General features: G+C 36.0%; 1 protein-coding gene across 1 annotated transcript in view; it reads left to right on the plus strand.

Annotated features, from left to right (window-relative positions):
• BIRC2 (baculoviral IAP repeat containing 2) overlaps positions 1-12,432 on the plus strand; it is a 30,690-nt gene continuing 18,258 nt past the window's right edge. Inside the window, exons 1-5 of the mRNA XM_037029715.1 lie at positions 1-117; positions 1,296-3,453; positions 3,546-3,645; positions 11,320-11,398; positions 11,982-12,030. Of these exons, the coding sequence (XP_036885610.1) occupies positions 2,619-3,453; positions 3,546-3,645; positions 11,320-11,398; positions 11,982-12,030 (1,063 nt within the window). The 5' untranslated portion in view covers positions 1-117; positions 1,296-2,618. The remainder of the gene's footprint in view (positions 118-1,295; positions 3,454-3,545; positions 3,646-11,319; positions 11,399-11,981; positions 12,031-12,432) is intronic.

Consider the following 12,432-nt stretch of genomic DNA (forward strand, 5'->3'; position numbering starts at 1 on the left):
GGACCTGAACCGGTGGTACTGTATCTCGGGTCTGCCCGCTTCTCCTGTATGTATGTGTGTGTGTGTGGAGGCCGCCAGGCAACCGCGCCGTTTCCGTGTGTGTGCGCCTGCACCGAGGTGAGTGCAGCTCCTTCCGGGCCCAGGCCGAGAGAGGCGGGTCGCGGCGAGTGGGCCCGCGGGGCCCACTTCCCAGAAGCTGCGGCGGGCCGAGGCAAGACAGGGCCTGGGGGTCCGGCATCCTGTGAGCGTTCTGCCCTCCACTCTCGCCTAGGCCTGTATTTAATACGGAAGCTCTGACTCCAAGACTTGATATCGAAAATAATTTTTTAAAATTTATCTGTTTGCATGCATTCTCTGGCTGCTGCCCACTTAACCCTCGGTATACTTTTTCATTTTTTGAAACCAAGGCAGTTCTGTGGCGGCGAGATTGTGTTTCAGGTAGCTTCAACTGCGCTTCGCCACTTTAGTAGTCTTTTGTGTGCTGTGAGATACAACTCCTGGAAATTAATGGGTAAATCCCATAGTTGCTCTTTTTTCTTCCAGTCTGTCCTCCCACCTAGCTACAGTTTGCATAAAGAGGGCGAAATTCACAGTACGGTGCTTGCGGCTAGGAGTTTATAATTTAAAGATGTGATATCAGGTCCTGGTGTAACGAAAGCATTTATGCAACTGGTCACATTCTCAAGGCCAGTGTTTCACAGGCCTTTTGTGCTGCGTTTTGTTTTCGAGGTGCTTTCTGTTGCTGTTGCTTTGGAACTGGGAGGGAATTGTTGAGTTTAAGACAATTTATATTAATGACTTCCTGATGCATTCATGCTTACTGGTCAGTTTGCCTAGTCCTGGAGAGATTTGGCATTAAAAAATAACGTTACTGTCTAATTACTGTTGTGCTGTTGTTGATGGGGTGTACTTAAACTTTTTTTCACCATTGTCTCCTTTTGCCTGAGATATTATCTTTAAAAGTTGTATTACATTATATTATATTAAAAGTTGTCACCAGAATAGGGGAGGAGACCAAGGACAAAATATTTTCTTATAAGGAAATGTCCATCTGTCTTTGAAGTTGTATGTTTTTTAAAATAGATATACTCTTAGTTTTAAAGGAGCTGTATTGCATTTATTTTAATTAAAGCTTTTCCAATTAGGAAGTTTAGGTGACAAATTGCTGGAATTAAGATGTATTACCTAAAGTGTAAATTATTTTTAGATTTTTATGGAATAAATTGAATGATCTGTAAATGCTCTTTACTATAAAAATAGTTTTCTAAAACAGCTTTTTCTTTTCCTCCCCCCAGATTTACAGCTCTGAAGATACTCCTTTTCCCCCTCATTTTTTCCTGCTACAGTAATAAATCCCATTATGGAGACCCAGAAACTTTAAAGGGATATAGCTTGAATTCTGTGGAGTGTAATTTTGTGTATGAATTATATACATATTTAAAACATGAAGGTTTTTCAGAAAGAAGGCTAGTAGGGTTAATTAGTTATACATTATGTATAAGCAGTAGTTCTATTGGGTTACAATATTTTATTAGGCATTTGTGATAATACTAAAAAGGACAAGCTGTGTCTTGATAAATTGATTTATTTTTAATTTCAAAATGAATGATATTATAAATACATGATCCTTAAATAATTTTTAAGTGCAGTGTAGAAAATTCCTGCTGTGGAAACTTTATGGTGAACTACTTAAGTTTATGGAGAAAATACTTTCAGTTGATTAAGTATAATAAAGTGCTATGCAAAGGAAGAAAGGCAATATAATATTGATGCTGCAGGAAATGGAAACATATATAGATAATAATTAACAAAAGTAGAAACATTAAGTTTATTTTAAACAAAATTCATTTCGTTTGATATGATAGCCAATATAATAGGCATAGGTTCAACATAGGTTGATGTCCCCAAAAGTTGTTAATCTGAAACTAATATAACCCATTTAAGTAAATACTAATGAAAATAAGTTGTGTGAAATTAGCCTATAGATAATGTAACCCCCATGAAGGCTTCTTGTTTACTAGGCTAAAACACGGTTTTTTTGAGGGGGTGGGGTGGTATTAAAAGTGCTTGGGGAGAAAGACCCTGGTGTTTAGTTTTTCCCTCTTATAGCATAATCAGTAATTGGCTTGCTACCCAGGCTTTGTAGCTTATAACCAAAAGCAAATTAAAGGTAAATTTTAGGTATTCTATACTTGTTTAGAATTTTGGGAGTATAAACCTCCTTGAAAAGTCAAGTAGTTTTAAATATTTTCAGAAGTGTGTCTGTTTCTTTCAGGCCATTATGTTAGTATTACACCAATAGGTAACCTGAGTGTAATCCCCAAAACTACCACAGAGTATCTCTCAGTAATTTAGAAGTATATGTCAGTACTTTAGAAGAGAGATTCATCCTCCCTGAGTGTAAACTCAGGTATAAATCCAGTAAAGTAGGTGTAGTGAACTTTAAGTAGGAGTCTATCATTTGGTTCTTTTTTAATAGTAAAAATCTAATTTAGTGTGAAGGGATGAGAAATTTCACGTGAGAGTTTTTTACCCATCAAAAAGTAAAATCACTCATGCACAAAACTACCTCCCCATGACTTATCCCAGGTCCCTTGTATCAAAAAACTAAGAGTATAATGGAAGATCACGCGATCTTGTCAAATCGGACAATTGACAACAAACACAAAATGAAATATGACTTTTCATGTGAGCTCTACAGAATGTCTACATATTCGACTTTCCCCATTGGCGTTCCTGTGTCGGAAAGGAGTCTCGCACGTGCTGGTTTTTATTATACTGGTGTGAATGACAAGGTCAAATGTTTCTGTTGTGGCCTGATGCTGGATAACTGGAAGCAAGGAGACAATCCTATTGAAAAGCATAAACAGCTCTATCCTAGCTGTAGCTTTATTCAGAATCTCGTTTCCGTTACTAGGTTGGAATCCACTTTTAAAAATACTTCTCCGATGAGAAACAGTTTTACACATTCATTATCTCCCATTTTGGAACAAAGTGGCTCCTTCAGTGGTTCTTATAGCAACCTTTCACCAAACCCTATTGATTCTAGAGCGGTTGAAGATATCTCCCCATTGAGGACTAATCCCTACAGTTATGCAATGAGTACTGAACAAGCCAGGTTTCTTACTTTCCACATGTGGCCATTAACCTTTTTGTCACCTTCAGATTTGGCAAGAGCTGGTTTTTATTACATAGGACCTGGAGATAGGGTAGCCTGCTTTGCTTGTGGTGGGACACTAAGTAACTGGGAACCAAAGGACGATGCCATGTCAGAACACCGGAGACATTTCCCCAACTGTCCATTTCTGGAAAATTCTCTAGAAACGTTGAGGTTTAGCATTTCAAATTTGAGCATGCAGACACATGCAGCCCGACTGAGAACATTTATGTACTGGCCATCTAGTGTTCCAGTTCAACCTGAGCAGCTTGCAAGTGCTGGTTTCTATTATGTGGGTAAGAAACTAACGTAGCTCTACATTTTCTAGTTCATTTTGATTTACGTATTAGAAAGTGTGTATTCAATTTTAGTCCTTTGTTTTCTTAAGGTCGCAACGATGATGTCAAGTGCTTTTGTTGTGATGGTGGCTTAAGGTGTTGGGAACCTGGAGATGACCCATGGGTAGAACATGCCAAGTGGTTTCCAAGGTAATTGTTTTTAAAGGTATTGCTACACAAAATTGCTTAAAGAAACAGGTGTCCCTGTGCAGTTAAGTTTACATCTCAATATAATAAAGCTTCTCTTATACTGTTGGGGAATTAGCCTTTTAAAACTCCCAATTTGGCCCTGGCTGGTGTAGCTCAGTGGATTGAGCACAGGCCTGCGAACCAGCGGATCGCGGTTCCATTCCCAGTCAGGGCACATGCCTGGGTTGCAGGCCGGTTCCCTGCAGGCCAACTCCCAGCAGGGAACGCACAAAAGGCAACCATACATTGATGTTTCTCTCCCTCTCCCCTTCCCCTCTAAAGGTAGATAAATAAATAAAATCTTTAAAAAATAAAAATTAAAAAAAAAATAAAACTCCCAATTTGAACTTAAAATATTTTGATTGAAAATGTTGTGGAATGTTCTGTGTACTTTTATTTTGTAAGCCATGTATTTAGGATATTGTTTAACTTGATGACTCATTTACAATTATGGCCATACATTTTGTTTATATAGTTCCCATTTTGCTTTAAGGAGACTTAAGGATTAAAGATATGTAAAATAGAACCAAAAAAAGCCATAAGTTGGTAAGAAGGGAAAAGGAAAACAAGCAACATAAAATGGATCTATGAATAAGATAAATATAAATACATATAATAAAATCTGTTAAGTCTCTTTAATTGTAAATTATTTTTCTGCACAGTTTTATCTTGTGATATGTCACATAATTCCTTTGTCTCTAGCAATATCCTATTTTTAGAAAGAATTTAGAGGTAGTGTTATTAGTGGAAATAGAATTAGAAATTAATTGTTTTTCTTATGGAGTAGCTATGTGAACTTGAACAAATTGTGTGATGCCTTTGAGCCTCTCTCCTATAAAATGAGAAAGTTGGATTAGATCATTTTTTAATTGTGGTAAAATATAAATAACATAAAACTTATCATTGTAACCATTTTTAAATATGCAGTTCTGTGTCATTAAAAGTATTCACATTGTTTCTTAACCATTACCACCATTCATCTTCTCAAACTGAAACTTGTACTCATTACACTAACTCATTATTTATGTGGCCCCCCTGCAGGCAACCACCATTCAACTTTCTCTATGAGTTTTACTACTGTAGGTACCCCTCACAAATGGAATTGTATGATATTGGTAATGTTTTGATCTGCGCGTACTTTGCACAACATGAGGAATCTCTTAAACCCCTTCAGGAAATTAAAAAACTTTTTGTCATTTTTGTGTAAGATAAAAAAAATTGAGTAACAATATTTTATTATGGATCAGTACATTGTTAAAAGTTATATTTTAAAGTCATATTTTAATATTCATAATATATAAGATAAATTTAACTTTCTAACTAAAAAGTGACATATTTTGTCTATTTTAAATAATCTACATAGCAAAAAGCATGTTTTATTATCAGAATAATTTTTTAAAATATTTATTTACTTATTAGAGAGAGGGTAAGGGAGGGAGAAAGAGAGGGAGAGAAACATCAATCGATTGCCTCTTGTACATGATCCAGGAACTGAACCCGCAACCTAGGCATGTGCCCTGACCGAGAATTGAACCAGCAACCCTTCCCTTTGTGGGATGATGCCCAGCCAACTGAGCATGCCTGGTCAGGGCTTATTGTCAGAATTTTAAATGACAGTTATGTTTGACTCTATGGGATTGTGTACATATAATTTGAAATTTAACTATGCTGTATGAAAAAGACAAAACAGCTTTCCAGTTCCAGTGTTTGAATGGTTGTATTTTGTCCTTTATAAAAGAAAACAAAAAATATTGGTTTATTTCTTTTTTTAAAATATATTTTATTGACTATGTCATTACAGTTGTTCTAATTCCCCCCTTCATTCCCCTCCACCCTGCACACCATTCCCCCCCCTTTAGTTTATGTCCACGTGTCTCAAGTACTTTAGATTCTGTATTTCCCCTACTATTCTTGCCCTCCCCCCTATCTATTTTCTACCTACCATCTATGCTACTTATTCTCTGTACCTTCTCCCCCGCTTCTCCTCTTTCCACTCCCCTGTTGCTAACCCTCCATGTGATCTTCATTTCTATGGTTCTACTCCTGATCTAGCTGTCCACTTAGTTTGCTTTTGTTTTAGGTGTGGTTGTTAATAACTGTGAGTTTGCTGTCCTTTCACTGTTAATATTTTTATCTTCTTTTTCTTAGATAAGTCCCTTTAACATTTCATATACTAAGGGCTTGGTGATGATGAACTCCTTGAATTTGACCTTATCTGAGAAGCACTTTATCTGTCCTTCCATTCTAAATGAAAACTTTGCAGGATAGAGCAATCTTGGCTGTAGGTCTTTGGATTTCATGACTTGGAATACTTCTTTCCAGCCCCTTCTTGCCTGTAAGATCTCTTTTGAGAAATCTCCTGACAGTCTGATGGGAACTCCTTTGTAGGTGCTTTCCCCTTATCTCTTGCTGCTTCTAGAATTCTTTCCTTCATTTTAATCTTGGCTAATGTAATTACGATATGCCTTGGTGTGTTCCTTCTTGGATCCAACTTCTTTGGGACTCTCTGAGCTTCTTGGATTTCCTGGAAGTCTATTTCCTTTGCCAGACTTGGGAAGTTCTCCTTTATTATTTGTTCAATAAGTTTTCCACTCGTGGCTGTTCCTTGTCCCCTTCTGGTACCCCTGTAATTTGGATGTTGGAACGTTTAAAGATGTCCTGGAGGTTCCTAAGCCTCTCCTCATTTTCTTGAATTCCTGTTTGTTCCTTCTTTTCTGTTTGGTTGTTTCTTTCTTCCTTCTGGTCCACTCGATTGATTTGAGTCCCAGTTTCCTTTCCATTGCTATTGGTTTCCTGTGCATTTCCCTTCATTTCAGTTAGTTTAGCCTTCATTTGTTCCTCTAATTTGTGACTAAAATCAACCAGTTCTGTGAGCATCCTGATCACCAGTGTTTTGAACTGTGCATCTGAAAGGTTGGCTATTTCTTGGTTGCTTAGAATTATAGGGTCTGGGGCTTTGAGTTCTTCTTGAGCCATGTTTTGGTCTGTCCGTACCTGTTATGTATGAGGAGTGGAGCCTTAGGTGTTCACCAGGACGAGGCAACTCAGTCACTGGGTTGTGATGCTGTGTGTGGGGGCCGGGTCAAAGGGGCAATGGCTATCTCCTCTGCTGCTTCCCGCCGCCATTGTGGCCTGTGCGGTCTGTCTCACTGCTCACTTTGCTGGTTTATCTGCATTCGAATGTGTGACCACGGTCAGCCTGCCACCTTGCACCCTCACTGGGTCTGCCCGTTGCTTCCCCACACCTGGGATCCACCCATGGCTGCCTGCACACCTGGGTGGGGGATCTTTCCTGCCCGACCTGCTCTGCTGCTGGCTCCGCCCCTCTTACCTGTCTGGCTGAATGGTTCGTTGTTGTCAGACTTCCCTATAGTTCAATTTTCTGTGTTTTGGCTGCGTTTTTGTTTCTGAAACTTTGTTGACTTTAAACTTGGTTGTGCGAGGAGGCACAGTGTTTCCACCTACGCCTCCATCTTGGCGGAAGTCCTTGGTTTATTTCTGTAACTTGTGTTTTGCTTTAAATGGTTAAATAAGGGGAAAAGCTTAGGGGGGCTTTTTGTAAACTTTCTAAGTACAACAAATTTTCACTATGGGTAATCTTTAATCTCAGTAAATAAAAAACCAAAATGGGTAATAAACAGTTTAAACAGTTCATTTATTGTCAAATATTTGGATGCCTAATGGAGACTATTTTAGGTGCAGGGGATATAACAGTGAATAAGACACATGAAAATTATCCTCATGGAATTTATTAGAGAAGGTGGAAATATGGGGCAGAGTTTTTATGCTTCCTGTCTTTAATCATTGTGAGTATAAATTAATCAATCCCAGGACAAAAAATAATTTAAAACTATATAAAGATCAAAACGCAGTGACATCTAGCTGTGTTGTTTGCATGATAAACTTGAGTCCTCAGCATGCATATAGTCTTTACTAATTCTGCCCATTCACCAGTTGAGGATATTTGAGTTGTTTCTAGTTTGCAGCAATAATAAATGAAGCTACTCTAAACATTAATAAACATTTGTGGATACATATTCTAATCTTTCTTGGGTAGACATGTCCAAGTGTGATTGGTAAGTTATATGGCAAGTTTTGTTTTCACTTTATAAGAAACTGCTAAATTGTCTTTTGAAATGGCTGTATCACATAAAATGTCAAATTTCCACTGGCAAGGTATAAGACCTCCACATGTTGGGCATCCTTAACACCATTTGTCAGTCTTTTTTATTTTAGCTGTTCTAATAGATGTGTATGTACATAGTGATTATCTCCCTGTGATTTTAATTAGCATTTCCTTAATTACCAGTGCTGGCGAGCTTCTCATTCACTTATTTGCCAGCTATACATCTTCTTTGGTGAAGTGGCTGTTCACATCTTTTGCCCATTTTTAAGTTTTTTTAAAATTAAGTTTTGTGAGTTCGTAATATAGTTTGGATATAGTGCTTTATCACATGTGTTTTGCAAATTCTGAGTCCGTGGCTTATTTTCTTTACCTTGTGGGGATCTCAGTCAAAAAAAATTACAGCATGGGTCGCTTGTATCCGGGAGATACATTTGTTACTAATAAGTGCTGAAATGGGGGAAAAATTAAAAACACTGCAATTTTCCACTTATTATATTTATATAATAAAAATACATGGTTTTTATTTTCAACTACTGTCTAGAAATTATTAAACAAAAATTTAAAGAATACAAATTTTTCAAATAATGGAAATACAGATATTGCTAAAAAATACAACCAAAAGATGTCTTTAATATTAATTAATTAGAGAATCTTCAGTAGTTGGCTTTGCGGACTATTTTTGTAACAGTCATTGCAAACAAGATTGCTATTCTCCAGGCATAAATACTTTTCATGATACTTGCAAAAATATTTTGATGAGCGACTCATTTTGGATATGTAGCACCTAACAACATATTTTTCTTTTTCTGCTTGTTGGGGGAGCTGTATCCATGTTGTTGTTAGAATTTCCTTCAATTTTTGTTTGAAATTGTTGAAATTTCAGGTATAAAGGCTTTATGTATACCCATAGCATTTTCTGAATGCCTTTTTATTTGTTCTGACACTAACTGCATTATAAGATTTCTAATAATTATTCTGCACCTTATTTTGACATTGCTCTTCAGTCTGAAGTCTGAGCATTTATTCCTGCACTATTCAAAATTGTGTAGAATATAACCATGGGCATTCCTCTGGTATTCCTGGCCATGATATATTTACTGATCGCTTGGTCCACAGTTGTCAACTCCTGGTTGTAATATTCTGTTAGGTCAGGCTAATGTGAATCTGAATTTATGGCATCATCAAAATGCATACATGAAATAAAATTACATTTTTTCCCTTTTGGGTATATGAGATACAAGTGTACAGTCTGCACCAAAAGCAAATAAATTGCATTTTGGGGGCCTCTTTCTGGAAGACACAGATTTGGGGGTAATTGGGGTTTAGTCTTAAGGAGCAGTACCTACATATGAAAGTCACTTCTTTTTCAAGTAGTAGGTAAGATTTATATCAGTGTACCAGTTACCTGCTGTGATACTACATCCTGATGAGTAAATGGGTTCTGCATGTGTCTTGGTTAGGTTTGTTATTAGTCAAGTGAGGACCTTTGGGCTGCTTACTGGCTTATATTTCAAGATTTCCTGTGTAAAATAGTTTTGAATCACCCATAGCAAAAATTTTTATACCATATTTACTGGACTTGGTTGGAATATATTGTCTAAACCCACATTTGCCTCTAAATCCAGGTAACATTTGGTCTGTTGTTACATTCTGTCCCATTGAGTGATTTAATTTACAGTGTTCTACAAATGCTGAGAAAATGTCTCCCAGCTACAATTTTGTCCACTTTCAGACATTCTAAGTGGATGAATTTGTCATCAAGCCTGTTACAATTATGAATAAATCTAAATATCTGCAAAGGTACCATAAGTCTAAAAAGTTCAGTTTGACTACCATCTGTAACCCATAAATCCTGCAATTTAGCTATTGTGTCTATGCAAACCAGCCAGATATGAGGCCTAAAAATGCTTTCAGTTCAGGTTTGTCTATTCATTTAACATCTCTTTCTCCTGAAAGCCAGCTCAAGATAAAATCAATGTATTTATTTTGTATATAATGAGATTATATCTAAAGTAGCATTTGTGATAAAGCAGTTCCAAGTTTCAAGTTCTCTCTAGGCATTTTTTTTGCTTTTGGCCAAACTAATGGAAATTGACACAAAATATTCCATGGTTATTTTCTAATCTGTTTTCTTACTGGATTTTTCCTTCACTTTGATTCTTTATCCTTTCCCAAAAAATACTCTTTATTCACATCTGATTCATTTTCACTAAAATATCTTGGTATCTGAATCCTCTGAACAAACTTCCATGTATATAATCTTCATCTTCTAAATCACTTTCATTTTCATATTTGACTCTATCATTCTCATCATCAGACTCAAGTAGCCTCTGCTGAAGTTCTTCACCATCTCTTGGATTATCGAATCAATATTTTTTCCAGACATTTTCAACAGTAAATGAAAAAAAACCCCACAACACTGACTTCATTGTTCCTGAAAAAAAAGCCCAGCTACACCAACAGTGACTTTGGGGTTTGTGGTATCTCTCAGATACAGTTTACTATCAAATATCGAACACCCTTACAAAACATGTGCTACAACCAAACTGATGGCTTAAATGTTATAGCTTAACAGTAGTCACATACAAACGTCTAGCTAGCCATGATCTTGAACCTGTGCACCAGATGTATGTAACAGTATTTAGGATAAGAGTTTGTATGTATCTCTTAGATAAACTGTGGCCTCTGTAGGGTTAGCAGTGTATTTTGATGAGCACACTTTTTAATTTTGATGATGTCAGTTTATCATTTTTATCTTTTATGGTTATGCTGTGGTATCTTAATCTGCACCTTACGTAAGAATAGAAAGATTTTCTGTTTTCTTCTATGTTTTACACTTCACATTTATGTATGTGATTTATTTTTAGTTTATTTTTGTGTATAGTATGGGCATAGGTTGAGGTTTATTATTATTTGCATATGAATATCTACTTATCTCGCACCATTGTTGAAAACAAAAGGAATGAAATGGAAACAGGTTTTATGTGAACTTCCTGGGACACCTTTGAGAGACCCTACTAGTTTGAAAACAAGTATTTGGAAACACACTATGTATAGATGAAAATATTTGTTTCAATATTTTTTGGAGGGAGGGCTTGTGCTTTAAATGTAATGGAAAAGTGGACACTGGAGAAAGATTAGCAGTTGTTACATTGTGAAAGATCACATTTTAGGAATACTGTAGTATAGTTTAGGAAACTGTTCAGCCCCAAAAGTAAATTATCTGGAACGGCATTTTTCAAGCTTCAGTTTGTGCTCCTTTGTGCTCCTTTGTAGGCCATTTTATTGTTATTGTGTTAATGGAATTAAAGAGAAAATACATTAACACATAGTAAGAGTCTAATATTTTATGAGAATTTTGTTCCTGTTAGGTTTGTTATATGTACTACGTTGTGATGAAAAGTATTTCTATTATAGGGTACAAAGAGTGTGAAAGCCACTTTTTTAAATGATTGGGTTATGTTTTTTATATAAAACAATTAAAAAATAATTTTCCTCTAATGTTTTAGGTGTGAGTTTTTGATACGCATGAAAGGGCAGGGGTTTGTTGATGAGATTCAAGCTAGATATCCTCATCTTCTGGAACAGGTAAATAAATTTTTATAATTGACATTGAGTTCTCCTAAATAATAATCACAAAAACATTAGAAATGATAGTTACAGATTTTGTGTCCATATTAATATCTTTAGTTTTTATTTTTTTAACTGCCATGTTGAAGGGCTTTAAAAAAAAAGATTGCCTTTTGCTTTTAATTTTTTGAAACTCACTTAACATCCTACTATATAACTTGTGGTAAGGTTGGAGGAGGATGTATAGTGTATCCTCCATCTTTTCCAGAAAAGAAAATAGAAAATACATTGTCAGTTGTTTAGAACCTCAGAGAATGATCCCTCTGAAATACAACTTTCTAAAAGGAATGAGAAATCATTAATACATTTTGCTACTTTCCTGAAACTAGAGGAATACTTGAATTCTAATTTGGAAGTAGATAAATTTTAGGGAAATTTTTATGATGATTAAGGTAAAACAAAAGCAACATGAAGTATTATGTAAATTACTTAGTTTTCAAAAGAGTATGCACATTATATAAGGGAAACCTAGCTTAATGTTGCTTTGTGCAGGATGTTTGAGGTTTCTGACTTTACCTATTAATTTTTTCCTGTTTCATAGCTGTTGTCAACTTCAGACCCTCCTGGAGATGAAAATGCTGAGCCACCAAGTATGTATGAAAGTACTTCAAGTATAGAATGGTAATTTTTATAGGAATGTTGGGACCTAAAGTATGCAAATAAAGGATTTCTGAAGTCATAGAAACTAAAAGCTGGAAGTTAACTAATAAATACTGTGTCTACTAAGATTCATAACATTGTTGGAGGTTCTTAGAAGTAGTCTTTCTTAAAGTACTGACATTCAAGTGAGGAGACAAGATGCATGTAGAAGAAAAAGAACCGTAACAAAACAGCTCCACGAATACCAAGGAAATATGCAAATAATTAGCCCTCCAAGGAGGAAAAGCTGTTTGCTAACTTATATAGCATGTTTAAAAAAACCCAGTTCACATAGATTTAGGAATTGGGCTAGATATTAGGTATTTGTCAGGTATATAGAATTTTAGTGCAAA

The sequence above is a fragment of the Sturnira hondurensis genome, unplaced genomic scaffold, assembly GCF_014824575.4.
Source record: "Sturnira hondurensis isolate 20B ecotype Veracruz unplaced genomic scaffold, ASM1482457v3 Scaffold0020489, whole genome shotgun sequence".
NCBI lineage: Eukaryota > Metazoa > Chordata > Mammalia > Chiroptera > Phyllostomidae > Sturnira > Sturnira hondurensis.